The following is a 21,717-nucleotide window of genomic DNA, read 5'->3' on the forward strand; positions in this document are numbered from 1 at the left end:
TGTTCTAACTTTATTATTATTTGAATTATATTTAAACTCTTCCTATCATTATAAGTTTGGTTTTCTAAGCAGATGGAGTTTTAATTGTTTATGAAAAAAGTTTAGAAAATAATATTCAACAATGTTAGTTTGTTATATGTGCAAGAAATTTATTATAATCGTGATTATCATTATATTATTAGTAGTTATCGATCTAAATTTTCCTATGATGATTACTAGTAAATCATATATACAATAATCTCTTATAATTCTTATAATACACTTAATATGGTAATTATAATACACTTCTATTTTTTGACTTATCGTGAAACTAACATTACAGAGAAATTCAGATCGATAATTACTATATTAAGTGTATTATAATGTTTTGTCTAATACTGATACTATCCTTTATTTAGATGTAACTGATAACATTGTTTTTTTTATGGAGTTCAGCCTTATACTATCTATTTGAATTGATCTTTATTAAAATTATTAACTTTGATATATTTATTTATTAAACTTCTAAATTTAGAAAAATGATTATTTTAAGACGTGCATGGCAGTTAAGTTTTGAGAGAGAAAAAGTATATTTTTATTTATAATAAATATTTTTAATTAAAATAATAATCTAATATAAGTTTAATGTCTTAACTTTATTTATTTATTTTTATAAATATTATATAAGTCTTTAGTTTACAAATAAAATTTCTTTTAATTTTTCGTTCGTAGACATTTTTTTAAACGTAGAGTACTTAAATGGCGATAAATAATTATATAAATACATTAATAAAAAAGGCTTTCTCATTTATTGGTACGGAGAAAAGTTAAAGATTTATTTAACTTATAAAATAACTCAATTCATTATAATTTGGTGTTTAAATATGTTTTTTTTATTATACCAAGAGTTAAAATTAAAAAATGTAGTAAAAAAATATAAATAGGTGTTATTGAGTATAAAAATATATTGTTAATGCTTTAAAATATTATTAAAATAAGAAAGATCAATAAAAAGAAGGCATATAATATGCCAACAGAGAATTGAAATAAAAAAATAGTTTGCTATAAGTACTTAAGCAAATAAATTTTATTTAATCAGTTATTTGTTTACGTTAAACTAATTTAGAGAGCTAATAATAGGGAATTTTGTACGTTATAATGAGATAGTTACAGTGAGAGGAAGGAGTTATTCTCGTGTCTATCTTGTTGGTCGTATGATGTAATAAATAAATAAACAAACGGTGTTGTGAAGTGAAGTGAGGTCTCCGCTTCTTCCCTTTAAACCCACTCCCGCCAACACCATACTGCACTTCCCTTTGTGTTTTCATTTTGAAATCGAAGAAGATTCCAGAAGCATGAGCGCTGTTAACATCACCAACGTCACCGTCCTCGACAACCCTGCTTCCTTTCTTACCCCTTTTCAGTTCGAGATTTCCTACGAGTGTTTGACCCCTCTCAAAGATGGTAAATCTTCTTTCTTTTAGGGTTTCTTCAATCTTCAACGTTGCCGTTGCATCCTAGCCTTTATTCACTCCAAATCCCATTTTGTCGCTTCTTGCTAAGTAACATTAACACTTACACAACATTTTGATTTTAGGAATGCCTTCGAAGTTCTGAAAGATTGGTGTAGATGGGATTGGATGGGGGGTTTTCGCTTTCCACAAATGTCTACAGGGTCAACTTATTAGCCAAACCCCTCCCTTTCATCTAGTTAAAAATGAATCTTTTGTTTTATACACAAAGAGAGGACTGGGATATCTGTCATTCTCTTAAACCCAGGGCTTATGTTCTTATAATTACCCCCAATTTATCCTAAAAGTTCCCGACGTATTTAACAACCACAAGTTTGCTTAATCATATCACAAATGGGTGGATCAATACTGCAGTTTTTCTTTGTCTTTCGTTGTATTGATGATTCTTTTTTTGTTATTTGGTAATAGACTTGATGATATTTTCTCAACTTTCGAGTGTTTGGCTTTGTTCTGGAAACAATCTTTTAAAACTTGAGAAAAATATTTCATTTTTTTTCCTCCCGAAATGTTGTAATACATTGGTATGAGAAAAAACTTGGAAACTATTTTCTTGTTAGGGATTTTCTGGTAACAAACTTAATCTAAATATTATTAAACCTGTTTTTCTATCATATCTACTATACTTTTACTCCTACATCATCTTGCTTCTGTGGTCTACTTTACAATGTTTGGTTGTGACAATATATGCTGTCTTGTGGATACAGATTTGGAATGGAAGCTCATTTACGTTGGATCTGCTGAGGATGAGACGTATGACCAATTATTAGAGAGTGTTCTTGTTGGTCCTGTCAATGTTGGAAACTATCGCTTTGTTTTACAGGCAAGCTTTATGAATACTGAGCTTTAGAATTCTATGTTGCAACTTGCAATTGCTTATGGACTCGAACTTTTAATTGATATCAGGCAGATCCACCAGATCCTTCAAAGATTCGTGAAGAAGATATAATTGGTGTCACAGTGCTTCTGTTGACTTGCTCTTATCTAGGTCAGGAATTTATTCGTGTTGGATATTACGTGAACAATGATTATGATGATGAGCAGCTGAGAGAGGAACCTCCACCAAAGGTTTTAATTGATAGGGTTCAAAGGAACATTTTAACTGATAAGCCAAGGGTCACAAAGTTCCCCATCAATTTTCACCCTGAGAACAATGAAAATGAAGAGCAACCCCCTTCATCTGAACACCCATCTGAAACTGGAGAAGATCCACATGCTTTAGTTGATCGTGATCCCCCAGATGAGAAGGAATCTTAACATTTTGTAGGTATACTTACCTTTTCAATTCCTAAATCTTCAATGTTACATTTACTGTATGAACTTTGATGCCATTTTTGTGAATCTCTTTTCGATGATGTGAATGAGATTTCTGAGTTCTTTTGGGAAAGTATGGGCCATGAAGCACCAGGTTCAACATGATTGTAATGTGTGAAAACTAGTTTTTCTATCTATGAAGCTTTTCAATGCAAAGTTGCAAACCCAATTTTATTGATTATTACATTGTTTCATAAATCATAATCTTCATGATTTGTAATAGCAAAGAGGCTTCACTATAAGCTTGAGGTCGTTCTTAGTTTTTCTTTTATTCAGTTTATCTATGAACTTTTGCTTATACAATAGGTTGAGGATGAACCTTTGCGCAACAGTCAGGTTGTTGCCTTTTGATACACATGTTCAAATATTTGAAATTGCCTCGTTGCTTGCTGGGGTAAGGCTATGTACATCTACCCTTCGAAACTCCCCTGGGCATCCTTTAAAATAATGAGCAAATTGACAATTGATTGTCTCATCGAGTTAAAAAATTTGGCTAATTTATTAAGGATCTATTTGGGATGGTTATGGGTTTTCAATTTTTTATTGTCAATGCAAATTTCCAAATAAAATATGATAGATTAAAATAGATTTTAATTTATTTCTAACTCAATTTTAAAAAATAAAACTAGTTTTTTTTATTTGTAAAAATAAATCATTTTTTTCTCTCTCCTAAATAAAAGAGTTAGTAATTGTTATTGTCACTCTAACCTACCATTGCCATTACTGCCTATTGTCATGATCACTGTCGGACCATGACAGGACGACGATGATAAAGAGTTGTCACCAAAGTTTATTAAAGAAAACATTGGAAAAAACTTTTAATTAAAATAGAATTTTTGAAACCAAATTTAGACTCGGGAGTCGTTTACGTGTAAGGAAGATATTAATACCTTACGATGTCTGTTGGTTAAAATAATTATCTTCTAATTAATTATGTAAAATTTTATTTTAACTTTAAAAACATTTATTTCACTCTAAAAGAAACTAATTAATATTTTTTTTTTACTATTTTTAGATTTATTTCTAATTTTTACAAATTTTTTGAGAAATTTTATTTTTATTTTTTAAAATGAGGAAATATAATAAAAATTATTTGAATTAAAAGAATAAATTATTTGTAAAAATATTATTCTTTTATTTTATTTTTTGTATTAAAGAAATATATAGTAAAAAAACTTATTTTAACACTTTATTTTTTTATTTTCTATTTTTTAAAATAAAATAAAATTTTCGTTTTTTAATTTTTATAAAAAATAATGTGCTAGAAACTAATTTTAGTTTAAAACAATTTTAAAAATATTTTGAACCTGAAAAAATATTTTTTAAAAAAATATACTTGATAAGTCAGGTTCCTGCTCATACATATCTTCCGTGTGTGTAACGTATGAATCAAATCTACTAGATAGTTCTTTTTCAAAAATTATGTTTTGAATAAGTTTCAAAGATTTTTTTTCTTTTTTCTATAAAAAAAAACTTGATTTTTCTTTATTATTATTTTTAAGTAAATCTATTCTTGCACAAGGTTCAAGTTAGCACACGGCTAATCAATAAACCTTTACGTCCTCCACTCTATCAAAATTAATTGGTCGTTGCGTGGATTCAAAAGATTCTTTTTTTTTATTAATAAAAAATTGATGTACCTTTTAATATGAGATTTTTGCATGCAAAAAAGAAACAAACGAGAGACATACAGAACAAATAAATAAATACAAAAGCAAATAAAAATAATGAAAAAATAACTTTTATTCAAGTTAGGAATTAAGTTTTTTTTTTAAGGTTAGGATATGCAAAGAAATTAGGGTTTTTAGATTTTATGAAAAGAAAAAAAATTTATGATTTAGAAAAATTAAATTTTTATAATTTGCAAAATTGTTAGGGTTGAAAAAAAATGGTTTGTTTTAGACCTTACAAAAAATTGAATGATTTTGGGTTAGAAAACAAATATTCTTTTTAGGGTTTGGTAAAAAAAATTTAGTTAAAAAAAATAGTTTATTTTTAGGGTTTGCAAAAAGGTAATACTTAGATTTAGTGAAAAAAAATTAATATTTATGGATTTAGATTTTTTATTTTTTACTTTTTAGGGTTTTATTGAGTGAGAAATAATTTAGGATTAGAAAAATTATTAGAATTTATAAAAAAAATGAAATTTTATTAAATTTTCTCTTTTTATTTATTTATTACACTTGCAAAAAAAAGATTAAATCATGAAGAAGAAGAGAAGAACGTATAAAAAAAATAAACAAAGAAGAAGAATCCTTAATAAATATAGGAAGGATGAGAAATGAATAAAGAAGGAGGATTTTTATTAGATAAAAAGCGAAAAAAAATTTATTAGACAAAGGAAGGATGAGAAACAAACCAAAGAATAAAATGAAGAATACTTACTAGATGAAAGTTTTTCTTTTTCCTCTCATGGTCGGATCTCTCCTTCTTCAATTTATTCTTTGTAAACGATCTCGAGATGTGTTTTATGATTTTTGGCGCTATTAGATAGTTTTCTCTGATCTCTTGTCCTTCTTTTACTCTTTGTTTCTTAGGCTCTCTCTATAATTATCTCTCAAAGAGGTTTCATAAAAATAAAAGGTGTCCACCTCCAAAGTTCTCTCCTCTAAAAATCTAAGCTTCTTATTTATAAACATTTTCTAAAATCCTAGATCCTAATAAAGGCTCCCTTATTTTTCGATGACCAGTAATCAATTTTTTTTTTTTATCTATTTTCCTAAAAATCTACTAACTACTTTGACCATTTCTAAATCTGATTTTACATTTAAAAATTAAAAATTTAAATTTAAATGTTAAATTAGTTTTTTTTATCTAATTTTAGTTTTTTATTATATTTAATTTTTTTATTTTAAAATTTATTTTTGACAAGGACCCGGATAAAATTGAGTATTCACAGTTGCCCCTCTTTAATTATTTTTTATAAAATAATATGAATAATAAATTTTTTCATATTATTATAGTAAGAAATAAGTAAAGAAGTGAATTAATTTTATCTGTGGTCCTGTGTAACACAAGTATTGTATACGAGCCAAGTTTTGTGAAGGACAACTAGTCAGATTCTAGACATTGTGAAAATATAAAAAGTGTCAGTCAGATTCTGGACTTTGGAAACTTTAAAAGTGAAAGTGCTGGTTAGATTCTAGACTTTTGAAATATGTAAAGGTGCCAGTCAGGTTCTGGACTTTAGAAAAATGAAAAAGTACCAGTCAGATTTTGGACTTTGGAAAACGTAAAGGTGTCAGTCAGGTTCTGAACTTTGAAAAATGTAAATGTGTCAGTCAGGTTCTGGACTTTTGATGAAAGTAAAGGTAACAGTCAGGTTCTGGACTTTGAGAAATGTAAATGTGTCAGTCAGGTTCTGGACTTTGGATAAAAGTAAATGTGCCAGTCAGATTCTGGACTTTAAAAAATGTAAATGTGTCGACAAGATTTCAAGCTTTAACAAAAAATTAAAGATACAGTTAGCTACTAAGCTTTGATAGAACAATAAAGAAGTCAGTCAAGGCCTATAAAATGAGGTATGTATAAGGCTCATAAGATGATTCAAACATGCAAGAGTATAAGATAAGAATAAAACATAGGCATGTGAGATAATAGGAAGTTTTGCGGGATCCAACTAGAATGAGAGTAAAGTTTATGAGATATATGAGGCATGAGTGAGCATATGGACCTTTAAGAAAAATTGGTATGAGTGCCTATGAAATATGAAGCATGAGACTTGTGAATTGCAACAAGCACAACATTCTTTGATACACAAAATACATGAAGCTTATGATTAAGTACATGTATTGGCTTAGGCCTCAGGGATGTATGAACATGGGTACTTGTAAGATGAATGAGCATTATAGCTTTTAAAACAAACTAACATAAAAGTCTAAAAGGGAAAATAGGCATTAGGCCTAAGATTACAAGAGGCACTAAGACCTTGGAGATGAAGAGCACGTAGAGACTTATGAGATAAACTTACGTGAGGGCTTAGTTGGTAAGCAAGTAAGAATAGACGCAATAACCTATGAGGTACAACAAGCTTAGGAGTTCATAAGCATAAAACCTATGTAGGCACGAAGGCTTGCACGATAGGCAAGAGATAGATTTTTGAAAGCAACAAGTATGAAAGCCTACAAAGTGGGTAGGTAAAAGTCTATCGAAGGCCACGAGCATAGAGACCTATAAGAAAACACGTTGAAATCGATGAGATGAAATTACTTGAGGGATTAGTTAGTAAGTGAGTGAGGCCTGTAAGAATAAGCGTGTTAACCTATGAGGTACAATAAGCTTACGCGTTCATAAACATAAATGTCAAATGAATGTAATAAGCATAGAACCTATGTAGGCACAAAGGCTTACACGATAGACAAGAAATGGATTTTTGAAAGTAACAAGCATGAAAGCCTATAAGGTGTGTAAGTGAAAAAGCTTGTAAGATGCAGAAGGCATGGGAACCTATAAGATAAAGCAATTATAAGGGCTTTGAAATTAACTGACTTCAGAGAATGCAAGAAGAGATAGGTTCATGGGCCTATGGAATAAGATAGTCATAAGACCTATGACATGGGTGGGTATAGAAGTATGTGAGATGAAGAACGTACAAGAACCTATAAGAAGAAGTAAGTACAAGAGCTTGATATTAATTGATATCAGAGCTCATAAGATAAGATAGGCACATGGAACCTATCCAAGATGAACAATGTACCAAAATTTATGCAAAGAAGCATGCATAAGAGCTTGAGATTAGATGACATCAAAGCTCATAAAATGAGATAAGCTTATAAGCCTGTGAAATGAGATAACCATGAGACCTATGAGATGAGTAGGTACAAAAGTGTGTGAAATGAATAATACATGAGAATCAATTAGAAGAAGCAAGCACAAGAGCTTGAGATTAATTGACATCGTAGCTCATGAGATGAGATAGGCTTATAGGCCTGTGAAGTGATATAATTATGGGATCTATGAAATGGATATGTATAGAAGTGTTTGTGTTGAAGAATGCATAAGAACCTACGAGAAGAAGCAAGTACAAAAGCTTAATATTAGTTGACATCAAGGCACATGGGCCAGTGCAATAAGATAGCCTTGGAACCTATGAGATTGGTATGTATATAAGTGTGAGAAATGAAGAATGTACAAGAACTTATAAGAAGAAAGTGTATGAGAAGATGAGATAGATATATGGACTTGTGAAGTGAGATAGTCATGAAATCTATGAAATAAGTATGTACAAAAGTGTATAAGAAGAAAAGTGCATAGGAACCTAATAAAAGAAGCAAGTACAGAAGTTTAAGACTAGTTAATATTAGAGCTAACAAGATAAGATAGACACATAGACCTGTGAAATGAGATAGGCTTAGGACCTATGAGATGAGTATGTACTGAAGTTTGTGATATAAAGAAAGCACAAGAACCTATAAGGAGAAGCAAGCACCACAGTTTGATATTAGTTGACATCAGAGCTCATAAGATGAGATAGATACATGGACCGGTGGAATGTGATAGTCATGGATCTTATGAGATGGGTATTTACAGAAATTTATGAGGTGAATAATGCATAAGAACCTATGGAAAAAAAGCAAATACAAGAGTTTGAGATCAATTGTCATTGTAGCTAATAAGATGAGATAGGCACATGAACCTGTGAAATAGGACAGCTATGGAACCTATGAGATATGTAGGTACAAAAGTCTATAAGATAGAGAATGCATAAGAATTTATGAGAAGAAGCAAGTACCAGAGTTTTAAGATTAGTTAACATCAGAGCTTATAAGATGAGATAGACTTATAAACCCTTAAAATGAGATAGGCATGGGACTTACGGAATGGAGTAGGCAAATGGTCCTTCGTGGTGAACAAATTTAGACATAACAAGCTTATGAGGCTTTGAGGTGCGTAGCAACTAGAGCTATTAAGAAGTAATAAGCACAAGGTACTATGGAATGAAATAAACATAATGAAGATAAAATTATGAATGGCTGAGAGATCAAGATTATCCAAGCACTATGAAAGACAATTCTAATTGAATTAATTAATGCATGATAATGTCAATTATGCAAGATGTCAAGATGATGTAAAACGTAAAGAATGTAAAATGAATATTAACAAATTATTTTTATTTTGAAATAGTTTGAAACCTATCATCTTTACAAAGTCACGCACCCTATGAATCAAATATGAGAAATCGAGACTATGTTAGAAAATGATGCAAAACAAGGTATTTTCATTTTTCAAATAGTTTGAAGCCCATCATCCTTACAAAGTCACACTCCTTATGAATCAAATATGAGGAAGGACTCATGATTTTTTTTGCTTGACTTGTGACTAGATGCTTGGCCAACGTGCTTTCGGATTAGCTTCTGCTAATATTCTATGAGCTAAAATGATGATATGCTTATGTTGTATTTATTGAGAACTCAATGAACTTTTTATGACTCAAGACAAATCAAAATAATTGCAATGTTCTCTTTTTTTTTTTTGTGGACACATGTTTCCCTTTAATATATGTTTATCAAAATGTAAAATAAATTAATGGTAAAACAAAGAAAATCAACAATTTATTTAAGAGAGAGATGAAGCACATTGCAAAGAGGGTAATGTATAGCGGGTGAGAATGAAATGCATATAGTTTAAAGTGGATGGAATCAAAATGAATGACTACAATGATACTGGAGTAATCTTTTTTGAACAATGCTAGTTGCACATGTTAATAATATTGACCACTCATTAACCAGCTTAGAAGTAGGTTAACCAAGTTTGAAGCCTTGTTAATTATCCAGTTTGAAGTCAAGTACTTCAATTGGCTCTCCTTTGCCCCAGTTTTCATTCATGTCATTTCATTCTTTTCATCTCAAAATTATTAATTGCCCAATTTTGAAAAGCTTGGAACACCATTTACCCCAACTTAGGGTTTGACACTTATCGATTGCCCCTGTTTGAATATATCATGCCAATTGTCCCAGATTAAGGATTTTAACACATCCATTGATCTAATTTAAGCTTTTATCATACTTTTCATTTATGATCCCTTTCGGTAACTTTTTTTTTCATGAAACCTTTTTTTTCTTTTCTTTTACTTTTTTCTTTTTGGTAAATCTAGTAGTCAACTCTCTCTTTTTTCTTTTGCACTGACTTTTGCCTAGGTTGCTCTTTTGAGTTTTCAACCTAGCAAATATCTTTTTTTTTTTAATTTGCATTTAAGATCCTTTTTGGTAACCTTTTTTTGTTTTTATTTCATGAAACCTTTTTTCTTTTTTGGTATTTTTCAAATCTAACAATCGGATCTTTCCCTTTTTTTTCATCTTTTTTTCTTTTATTTTTTTTTGCATCTTTATTTTTCTTTTTAAAGAGATTCCAACTATCATATCTGGGAAAAGTAAAGTCTAATAAGGAAATCCTTGTAGCATAATGTATTCAATCTTTTGATGTCCAAGTGGGGTCTAATTTATAAGTATGATCACATTTTTTATTTTCAAACTTGTTTCCATTTGTACTCTTAAAAAGAAGGTTTTGTCATCTTTCGCAAGGAAAATTATTTTAATTTCACAAAAAGTTGCCCCATTGCACTTATTCTTCTTTGGTCCAAACCTTTTTTTTTTCTCCCAAAATATTGCCTCAATTGCAATCCAATCTTTGTGACCGTTCATTACAATGATATTCATATATCAAGATATAGCTTCCAAATACATGCATTTTTCTCATTTGCTTGAATAATGAGACAATCAAAGTTATTTGATATGATACTACCATTATTGCATTCTTTGGGATAAAAATTATGGATAGTGAACTTAAAACAAAAGATAATAGGTAAGAAAATAAAGTTCAAAATGTACAAAAAGGAAACATGTCAGTTCATATTCCAAAAAAAAGGGATACCCTTAAGCCTTAGGTAAAGCATTAGAATTATTGCAAAATTATTTTGAAGAATTAAAAATCAAAGGAAGATTGATGGTTTCTCAATTGTTAAATTTTTATTTGGCAAACAAGCATAGAAAAATGTCTTCCTTGGGGCATGACATTCCATCTAAGGACTCAGTTCAAATTAATGAAGTAAAGCTGAATAGGCATTGACTAGATATCTAAAAAGGACCAATTTACTCTATTTCTTTAAAAATCGTTGTGGCTTTAAAATTCTGGTCATTTTTACCTTTGGTTGGTTGATATCCCTCTTCATCTCTTGGTTATGATATTCTAACTCATTGATCATGTCCAATTAGGAATATTCAATGTAAGAATGTAAGATTTAAAATTGATTTATACATATATATATATATATATATATATATATATATATATATATTAGTAGTCTTAATCTGGAACCTTCTATAGAAGACCAGATTAACAATCTCCTGACTGAATCCTCTGATGAAGATTCTGATAAAGAATCTGAAGAAGATGTATATATATACAAAAGATAGGAATTGGTGGTGAAAAGACTTATATGTTTATTTTTTATTTAAAGAAGTTTCCTAAATTCTAACACTATAAGTATGCTTCCTCTTAGGTCAGAAAGTGGTTGACTCTTATTCTAAAGGAGCATTCACTCCTCAGTAGATGAGGTCTATCTACTAACAATGTGTAGAACATCATATATTTTCAATCAAAAGACTATTGTTCATCAATGGATATTGTTTAAATCAAAATCAATAATGAGTAAATATAATTTTGATATTTCTCATTTCCTAGTATAACATTGAAAAACTTTAAATATTTTTACTCTAAAAGTAATTTTTTTTTAAAAATAATTAGAAATAAGAAAAAATCAACTTAGTATGCTTCTAAAATGTTATATAAATATACATTATTTTAAAAAATGAACATATGGATAAATGCATGAATTATTTTTAAAAAAGTGAATGTATTAATAACTTTGGAATATGTGAATGGAGGGATCATCATTTTTTTTGTTTTACAAGTGAATGCATAAATAATTATTTTTAGTATATGCAAATGATGGAATCATTTTTTTGTTTTACAAGTGAATGCATGGATAATTTTTTTTTGTATATGCAAATGCATGAATCATTTTTAAATGTGAATGCATTTTTTTTAATATGCGAATGTCTGGATCATTTTTTTATGCGAATTTATGAATCATTTTTTTATGTGTGAATGCATTAATTATTTTTTTTATATACGAATGCATGAATCATTTTAATATGTGAATGAATGAATTTTTTTTTTTGTATATACGAATTCATGAATATTTTATTTTTGTATGAATCAATTTTTTTGTATATGCGAATGTATGAATCATTTTTTTTTTGTACAAAACATGTAGGATGAATAATTATAAAGAAAATATATTTTATTTTTATTTATTTTAATTTTTCTACATTTCTATGGTAAAAACTCTAATTTTTGGAGTTTACTATGTCCTTTGTTGGTGCATAGTTTCATGGATAGATCTAGATTTCTATAGTCTTTGATGGCTCCCAGATTGCTCCTATTAAATAATAAGGACCTAACTCATGATTTAGTCATAAGTAGGGATGTGCCTTCTTAATATGAGTAAATCAATGTACTAGTAACAATCTGAGTGGTAGCATAAAGCCCCTCAATAGTAGTTGTTAAGGCACCTTCTACTCCTAGACTCGCATAGGCTTGGGTATAAAGCCCAAATGTGTGTGAGGTAAGTGTTAGTGATGTGTGTGCATAGAATATATAAGTTTTTACCCTATTAACTACCCATCTTATACAGATAAACAAATACCGAAAAATTTACAAAAGTCATCTACCCTAAGATTCACAATATAGCAAGAGAAATAATAGTAACAAGATATTTATAAAAATAAACTGAACAATAAATAAAATAAAAAGAATACACAAACAAAATGATGAGTGAAATAAAAAAAGATTAAAACTTTTGCACACTTAATTAGATTAGGTTTGACTCTAAAAAATGTTCCTAGTGGAGTCGCCATCTGTCGCAACTGGGGCCATGACGGGACGGCGATGACAAGGAGTCGCCACCAAAATTTCTTAAACAAAACATTGGAAAAAACTTTTAATTAAAATAAAATCTTTGAAACCAAATTTGGGCTCGGGAATCGTTTACGTGTAAGGAAGGTATTAGCACCTTACGACGTCTGTTGGTTAAAACAATTACCTTCTAATTAATTGTGTAAAATTTTATTTTAACTTTAAAAACATTTATTTCACTCTAAAAGAAACTAATTAATATTTTTTTACTATTTTCAAATTTGTTATTATTATTATTTTTAGATTTATTTTTAATTTTTACAAATTTTTTGAGAGATTTTAATTTTATTTTTTAAAATGAGGAAATACAATAAAAATTATTTGAATTAAAGGAATGAGTTATTTGTAAAAATATTATTCTTTTTTTTCATTTTTTGTATTAAAGAAATATATAGTAAAAAAACTTATCTTAACACTTTATTTTTTTATTTTTTTATTTTTTATTTTCTATTTTTTAAAATAAAATAAAAATTTATTTTTTTAATTTTTATAAAAAAAATGTGCTAGAAATTTATCTTAGTTTAAAACAATTTTAAAAATATTTTGAACTTGAAAAAACATTTTAAAAAAAAATTAGACTTGACAGGTCAGGTTTCCGCTCCTACGTATCCTCTGTGTGTAACGTAGGAATCAAAGCTACCACGTAGTTCTTTTTCAAAAATTATGTTTTGAGTAAGTTTCAAAGATTTTCTTTCTTTCTTTTTTTTGTAAAAAAAACTTGATTTTTCTTTATTATTATTTTTAAGTAAATCCACTCTTGCACAGGGTTCAAGTTAGCACACGGCTAATCAATAAACCCTTACGATTTAAGCAACGTTGAAGGTAGATCTTCCACTCTATCAAAATTAATTGGCCGTGCATGGATTCAAAAGACTCCCTTTTTTTTAATAATAAAAAATTGATGCACTTTTTAATATGAGATTTTTGCATGCAAAAAAAAAACAAACGAGAGACATACAGAACAAATAAATAATTACAAGAACAAATAAAAATGATAAAGAAATAACTCTTATTCAGTTTAGGAATTAAGTTTTTTTTTAAGGTTAGGATATGTAAAGAAATTAGGGTTTTTAGAATTTATGAAAAGAAAGAATTTTTATAATTTAGAAAAATTAAATTTTTATAATTTACAAAATTGTTAGGGTTGAAAAAAATGGTTTGTTTTAGACCTTACAAAAAATTGAATGATTTTGGGTTAGAAAAACAAATATTCTTTTTAGGGTTTGGAAAAAAAAATTTAGTTAGAAAAAAAATAGTTTATTTTTAAGGTTTGTAAAAAGGTAATACTTAGATTTAGTTTAAAAAAATTAATTTTTATGGATTTAGATTTTTTATTTTTTACTTTTTAGGGTTTTACTGAGTGAGAAATAATTTAGGATTAGAAAAATTATTAGAATTTATAAAAAAATAAAAAAATTTTAAATTTTTTCTTTTTATTTATTTATTACACTTGCAAAAAAAAGGTTAAATCATGAAGAAGAAGAGAAGAACGTATAAAAAAATAAACAAAGAAGGAAAATCCTTAATAAATATAGGAAGGATGAGAAATGAATAAAGAAGGAAGATTTTTATTAGATAAAAAGCGGAAAAAAATTTATTAAACAAAAGGAGGATGAGAAACAAACCAAAGAATAAAATGAAGAATACTTACTAGATGAAAGTTTTTCTTTTTCCTCTCATGGTTGGATCTCTCCTTCTTTGATTTGTTCTTTGTAAACGATCTTGAGATGTGTTTTATGATTTTTGGTGCTATCACAGCCATCACTGGTCATTGTTGATGGGGCTATTTTCACCGTTGCAGCTATCATCACAATCACAATCGTTATTGTTACTATCGTTACCGTCATTATTATTGTAATTATTATAAATACCATTAGCATGGAAATTGCTAGCATTTGATTTATTTTTGGTCTGATTAAATTATTTTAATCAAGTATATGCAAATATGTTTATTGCGTTGCACAATTGGACTTAAATCATTGAGCTTAAGAACCTTAATTAATATAATGCTTGATATTAGTTTATTAAGCTCAAATAAATAGAAAGTTTTAAGTTGAAATAGATTGGAGCTAAAAAATAAGTCCAATGTTTGATGAACTATCAGAGCTAATCGTGATGACCTAGCTTGGATCACCTGTGCTCAGCTCATCGGAGGCCTTATTTCCCACGGATAGAGGCAGTAATGTATGTATTTCCTTGGTTTGAGTTGCTTCTGTAATGGGTTGACAGCATTGACCACATAGCCTCTGTGTTTTTAGTATTGAGACCGGCCCAATAATTGGAAGGCCTTCTTGTAACAAACCACTGGTGGTAAATTCAGGCACTCTATATTTGTTTATGTTAGGATTCTCTTTGCCTGCTGGTTACCTCCACATATGGGACGGCCTAGAATGCTGTACAAGAATGAGGACTTCAATTCTCACCGTCACCGGAAACAAAATATTCAGTTAGGAAGCTGCAGAGAAGGCTAGATTATAAATTATATTTTAAGTGTATTATTTTAAGTTCTTTTTTTCTTTTTTAAAGTACGTTTGCTTTAGTGGCCGTTGTTATTACAACATTATAATACAGAAAAAGGAATAATGCTGTAAAATTTGAGATTACTCCTAAGTTACATTCCCTAATATAATTTTGAGACAATGAAATGATGATAGAATTAGTTAATTTATGTTTAAAATTATTGAATCTGTAATGCAAGAATAATGTTATAAAAATATAAACATAATAGTACATACGAATGTTTATTAAGCTAATGGGAGCATAGAGCTGTCGTGCTGAGAAGAAAAACCTGGACCTAGTTATTAACGAGGTACAAGTGGTGTTGCATGGATATCATCGCATTCTTGGGGAGCTCCGCGTACAAATGGTTGAGGTTGAGTTAGATAGATAGTTGTGAAGTGAGCAATGGTAAGCGGGGAACACAGTCTAAGCCCAAAAATGAAGCAACCAGTTTCTGATCAGAACGTGTCCAAGACTCACATCTCACCCTCACGTCACAGCTTTCGTTCGAAACCTTCTTCTAAAAATGGGAGAAGTAAGAGGAAAAACAGTGGTCGTCCCTGTACATCTGTGAACCTCCAAGCATACGACCTGAATGACCAGTCCTCAAACAGCCCTTACTACAAAGGTCTCACTGATCAATCCCTTGCTATCGTTGACACCATCGCTTCTTGTCCTCCACCTCATGCCCATCCACTCCTTCCATCTAGTCCTTATTACAAAGGTCTCACTGATTATTCCCTTGTTATTGGTCCTTGGAACCCTTCACATCACCACCATCCTATTCCTCCCAACAACTCCCTTTCCTACGAGTCTAGTCCTTACTATTTAGGTCTCATTGATTACTCCCTTGCACTTCATTCTCCACCCATTCAACCCCCTCTCCGTGACTCCCACTCTTCTTTCTTCTCCATGAACAGTGCCTTTTACTTCAAAAATAGGGATGAGATCATCGACAAACTCTCTTCACCACACTGTTCTTTATACCCGCCCCAGATCAAGACTGGCCTTTCTTTGAAGGAGTTGATGGTCGATGCTGATGTTGATGTTGGTGTTGATGTTGATGTTGTTGACTTTCTTATTGAAGAGAAGCCTCTATGGGAGAGAATATCAGAAGAAGGTAATGTTGGGAATGCATTTGAAGAGGAAACAAATTTGGGAGAGATGGAATTGATCCAAGAGAAGCCATTGAGGGAGAATATTTTTTTGGAGGAGACTGACACTGAATTGGTGACAAAGGGAGTCAACGATGATGTTGAGATGGTGATTGAAGAGAGAGTATTAGAGGCAAGTAATGCGGAGAGTGAATTAGAAGAAAATGCAGATGAAACGATTTTGGAGGAAATGGAGTTGATGAGCGATGATGTTGGGTTGTTGATTGAAGAGAAGGCATTGAGGGAGAGAGTATCAGAAAGAAGCAATGTGGTAGAAGAGATGGAACTCAAAGACCATCAAAAGGAGAAGAAGGCCTCAGAATCAGAAGGAGGAAATGTGAGTGAGGAGGGAAAGGTGTATTTGTATACATGGGCAGCCAAATACCAGCCCTTCAACTTGGTTGACTTCATCTGCAACAGAGATAAAGCACTTTACCTCAAAGCATTGGTTAGTATCACTTTAGATAAGTTTACTGAACTCCTAATTTGGATTTCAACAATTAGTGTCTGCTTTATTTTTTAACACTATTTGAATAAAAAAAAAAGTCCTTTCTTTCATTTTCATATATATATATATATATATATAAATAGACAAATTTATTTTAACCATATATTTTTATTAAAGCACGAGAATTAATTTTTCCACTTAAAAACAAAACAGGTCCTGGAATGTTTAAGTTTGTTGGTGTTTCAGTAGAAGCCAAGCTTTAGAAAGACATTCTTTAACACAAGTTTAGCTGAAAAAAACTAACACCACATTAAGAGAAATTTCAATTGCCAAAAACCCCTTATCTCGAATCATGCATTTTGACGCCTACCAGGAGACTTGACGGCAAGTAGATGTCATGAGGAAATTATCTGTAACGAGGGGAATGGAATATAAAATTGGTTTTGATAATTAATTGCACAGGTGAAAGACGGGTGCGGCTGTAAACATTTTATATTTGAAGGACCGCCAAATGTCGGGAAAAGATCCATGATACGCGCTATGCTTCGAGAGGTATTTGGAGCTGATAGAGTGCAGGTAATGATTTTTTATATATTTCATTTGTAGGGTGAGAATACGTGCCTTTACAAATAGAAAAACTATAATGATAATTTTACTTACTAAATTGACAGGTCACACAAGAATGTAAAGACTTCAACTTAAAGGTAACGCTCATTTTTACCATCAACAAAATAACAAAAGAATTGTAATATTAAATCAATATACAAAGCCCAAATATATCTTGAGTGGAGCCTTTAAAGAGCTGAACAATTAACTAATTCCCCAGGTCAACGGTACATAACTCAATATTTTCAGCTGTCATTTTCATTAACAAAAACGTTTATACTTTTACTAAATAGCGGTCATGATTCCCTCAAACCGAACCATAAACGCACTGTGAATAACCATAAGTAGGGATAGACTATATACTATTTTTCATCTTTAAGTAGTGATAGAGTATATACTTTTAAGTTTTAGTTACTACATGGTAGGAAAACATTTAGAGAAGTAAAAGAGAAAAAAATAAAAATAACTTATGAGAAGTTAAATGAAAGAACTTTTGAAAAAAAAAAAGTTATTAATAACTTTTAAGAAAAGTTTTATTCATTCATCTTTTATACTCATAATTTTTAACTTAAAAGATTCTTTTAGAAGTTATCTTAGATAGGGAACACAAATATTTGGAGTGGATGTAGAACCATACAAGTTATGGTGATGAGAAAAGTGAATATATAATTGGCTGTTTAAATTTATTCGGTCCCGAACATGCATAGGGAGAAATGGTAGATCATCTGCAAGTGCCCGTAAAGAAGTCACTTCATCATGTTGAGGTGAATCTGTCCGAGACAAAGGGATATGAAAAGCATGTAATTGTTCAGTTATTCAAGGAAACATATGGCATTACGATAAATAACTCGCTGCCTTGTAGTTCAGATAATTGTCAAGGTACACTCTAATTATAGCAAAAGATGTTGTTTCTGACAAACTAATCACATCAGTAACATTGTTTACCTATTAATTTATCTCAAAGCAATCGTCTTGTGCGAGGCCGAGAAGCTATCCCTTGAATCCTTGTTGTATATTAAGTGGCTACTGGAAAAGTATAAAGGCTGTAATAAGGTCTTCTTTTGCTGCTCTGATGAATCAAAGCTGGAACCTGTCAAACCACTTTGTACTACTGTCCGCCTTTCACCACCCTCCTGCCAAGAGGTCAGAATTTCCATTTTCTCTTTCATTTCTGGAATTAATCTTACAATTTCAGTGTTCTATTTCTCCAATTACACTAATCACTTAAGTCTAAAAATGTAATGTGGTAATTTTAGTCTCATCTTGGTTACTATTTGAGCTAAAGCACGTTACATATTTATATGTATGTGATTTTTGGAATGCCGTCCCGTTGTCAAAATGATATAATTATAATCAGAAATTTAGTACCATTAGAACAATGGATTAGTAATCTAATCATCTATTTCATTTTTATAATCTTGCATTTCTTGTGCAATTAATTAGAGGGAAGAAAGAAATATACAACCTTGCTTGCATACTGGTCATCGTACGGTATACAATGGCCACGGTGAATCTTTCCCTTTCTAATCAATATGACATTCTTTTAAATAATAAATAAATTTTGTAGAAATGAATTTTTCCACCGATAATTTAAGAAGATACCAAATTAACCATAAAGAGAAGTATTTGTAATTTTTTATTATTATTTTCTTTGCTTTTGAATCAACAGATTGTTAAGATGTTGGAATATATTGGAATAGAAGAAGGAATCAAATTATCACGCGACTTAGTCAAGAAGATAACTTTGAGATCCAATAACAATCTACGCCAAGCCATTCGTTCGTTGGAGGCCACTTGCCGAAACAAGTAAGTCATTTACAAAATTTAATGTTAAGTAACACTTTTTTTTGGTTTTTTTTATAAGAAATAAAAATTAAATTATTAGATAAAAAAGTAATTAAATATATTATATTTTTTATAAATATAAATTTTATTTTAAAAATATCTATAATATTAAATAATATAGTTAATAATTTGTATATTTAATAGTACTAATAAAAAAAATATATAAAAAAAATTTAAAAATTAATACATTTTGAATCTATTATTTGTTTCTTATAATAAAAATAAAAAATAAAATATTTTTTTTTATAAAAAGGATTGGAAAAAATATAATAATAAATTATGTAGTATCTTAAAAAATTTTCATGAATATCGTATCTAAAAAATTTAGACTAATAAAAAAAATGTATCAAGTTAAAAAAAATTATTATATATAATTTATTTATTTAAAGTTATATTATTTACTGTATAGTCTTATTATATATATATATATATATATATATATTTGTATATTCAATTTTTTATTTTATTTTTCAAATAAAATATAATTTATATTTAAAAAAATTTATTTATTATAAATAAAAAATAATTATAACATAATATATTAATTAAATATTAATAATAATAAAATTAAAAATATGAAAATATATTAATATAATATTATTATTATTTTAAAATTTTATTTAGTTTAATTTTTATTGCATCTTATTTTTATTTAAAAACTTAACATCTTCCTAACTTGTGTTAAATATAATAAATATAACAATTTATTGTTAAATAAAGTTAATATAAATTATATTTTATTTAAAACTAAAAATTTATTAAAAATATAAAAAAATTAAATATACATAATATAATAATAATAATAAAATTATATAATAAATAATATAAATAATATGATTTTTAATAAATTATATATAATAACTTTTTTTTTTAATTTGAAATGTGTCTTTTTTTTATTAATTTAAATTTTTTAAGTATAGTACCCATAAAAAAAATTTAAAGTATCACAGCATATGTAAACTACTTTCTCATATGGATTAATTATTTTGCATGCAGAGATTCCCTCAAAGACGACGATTTAATTTTAACCGGATGGGAAGAAGATATTTTCAGCATTGCCCACAAAATAACTGAAGAGCAGAGTCCAAGACAGTAAGTAACTGCGTCCTATATTCAAAACAAGTCAAGATAAATCCTTTTTTTTTACGAGCTTACTTTATACCAATTATTCCTTTGTAATAGGTTGTACGTCATTCGTAGAAAGCTTCAAAGTCTTATGATTCATGATGTTCCTCCTGACTTTGTTTACAAGGTTTGAAATTACTGTAACGAAGCCTTTTTTAGATGGTCCCAGTTTAAGACGTTATCTTGGTTCATGCAGTTTTTGGTGGCAGAGTTAACGGCTCTAGTTGATGAGTCCCTACTGTCAGGGGTTGCCAAACTGGACAAGGAGTTCAATGTAAAAACTCTGTTCATACTTCAATTTATTTTGTGTTTGTTTTTTTTTTTTTTTGTCCTTTAACTTTTACCATTTTAAAACGAGATCTTGAATCTATGCTTTGTTCCTTTTCAGAGAGCTAGCGAATACAAATTTGAAACTACCAAGCAGTTTGGTCATCCTCAAAACAAACAAGCGGAATCAGATGAGAAGAACAACGAATCAACCACCAAAAAGTATGTGTTAACTTACTTAAAAGTCGAAGGTAAAACATTTCCCAATTTTATGCCCTTAGTATTTATTATCTTAATTCACGGCATTTTGTTTTGCAAATGACATCAATTGCGTAACTTAATAGTTTAAAATTATCTTTTTGAATAATGCCGCGTTAAAAAATGTTTGCTGTACTGCATATGGATGCGCATCTTTATTATCTAAAAGTTATATATGCATATACATCATCAATATTATCAATTTAGTTTTTATTTCATTTTTTTTCCAAAGAAAGTATCTACTCATTCAGTGCTTTTATTATTATAGAGTTTATAGCGAAATTCATGAGCTGGTATAAGAAATCGTCTGAAAAAGGCAATAAGCAGAGCGAACAACTGATTGCTGGAAAATAGACTATAGCTTGTTGCTGCAGCGGAGCTCAACTATACCTTCTGCTATGCATCTCAAATATCAAGCCTCTATGAGAATAAAATTCAAATAGATGTACTTAATATACTGCCATCTTTATAATCAGATGATACCCAATAATTAATATTTTGAACTTATTCGTTTAGAATGCCACGACAATGAAAATATGTGAGAGGAATTTTTATACTGCTACGTATTGCCTTAGTTGATATGAGAATAATATGATGAATATTGGAGTATTTCATGAATCTTGGCAAAGTAGCTCGGCAGTATGCTGTTTCACGAACAATGAAAAATGTATATAATTCGTTAGCTTTTGAGTTCGTAAACTTAACGAAGCGCATACAT

The 21,717-nt window shown here is 29.2% G+C and overlaps 2 protein-coding genes across 4 annotated transcripts; both read left to right on the forward strand.

The window, feature by feature from the left end:
* The first annotated feature begins 1,239 nt into the window (after positions 1-1,239).
* LOC113865804 (histone chaperone ASF1B-like) lies at positions 1,240-15,023 on the forward strand. 3 transcript variants are annotated; one of them, XM_027500568.1, is made up of 4 exons: positions 1,280-1,443; positions 2,216-2,331; positions 2,415-2,775; positions 14,902-15,023. In XM_027500568.1, exons 1-3 carry the CDS (start codon positions 1,335-1,337, stop codon positions 2,763-2,765), a joined length of 576 nt encoding a protein of 191 aa, XP_027356369.1. In that variant the 5' UTR covers positions 1,280-1,334; the 3' UTR covers positions 2,766-2,775; positions 14,902-15,023. The 3 variants fall into 3 exon arrangements, with proteins under 3 accessions (XP_027356370.1, XP_027356369.1, XP_027356371.1); XM_027500570.1 differs by having other exon boundaries at positions 2,415-2,771; positions 14,902-14,997; XM_027500569.1 differs by lacking the exon at positions 14,902-15,023 and having other exon boundaries at positions 1,240-1,443; positions 2,415-3,079.
* A 678-nt stretch (positions 15,024-15,701) lies between these two features.
* LOC113866343 lies at positions 15,702-21,412 on the forward strand. Its single transcript, XM_027501222.1, has 11 exons — positions 15,702-16,898; positions 17,361-17,474; positions 17,570-17,602; positions 18,212-18,383; positions 18,469-18,647; positions 19,174-19,310; positions 20,346-20,441; positions 20,532-20,601; positions 20,671-20,748; positions 20,863-20,992; positions 21,268-21,412. The coding sequence occupies exons 1-11, from the start codon at positions 15,702-15,704 to the stop codon at positions 21,351-21,353; spliced, it is 2,292 nt and encodes a 763-aa protein (XP_027357023.1). The 3' UTR covers positions 21,354-21,412.
* Positions 21,413-21,717: the final 305 nt, after the last annotated feature.

This window comes from Abrus precatorius, unplaced genomic scaffold (assembly GCF_003935025.1).
Source record: "Abrus precatorius isolate BTA unplaced genomic scaffold, Abrus_2018 Scaffold4, whole genome shotgun sequence".
Lineage (NCBI taxonomy): Eukaryota > Viridiplantae > Streptophyta > Magnoliopsida > Fabales > Fabaceae > Abrus > Abrus precatorius.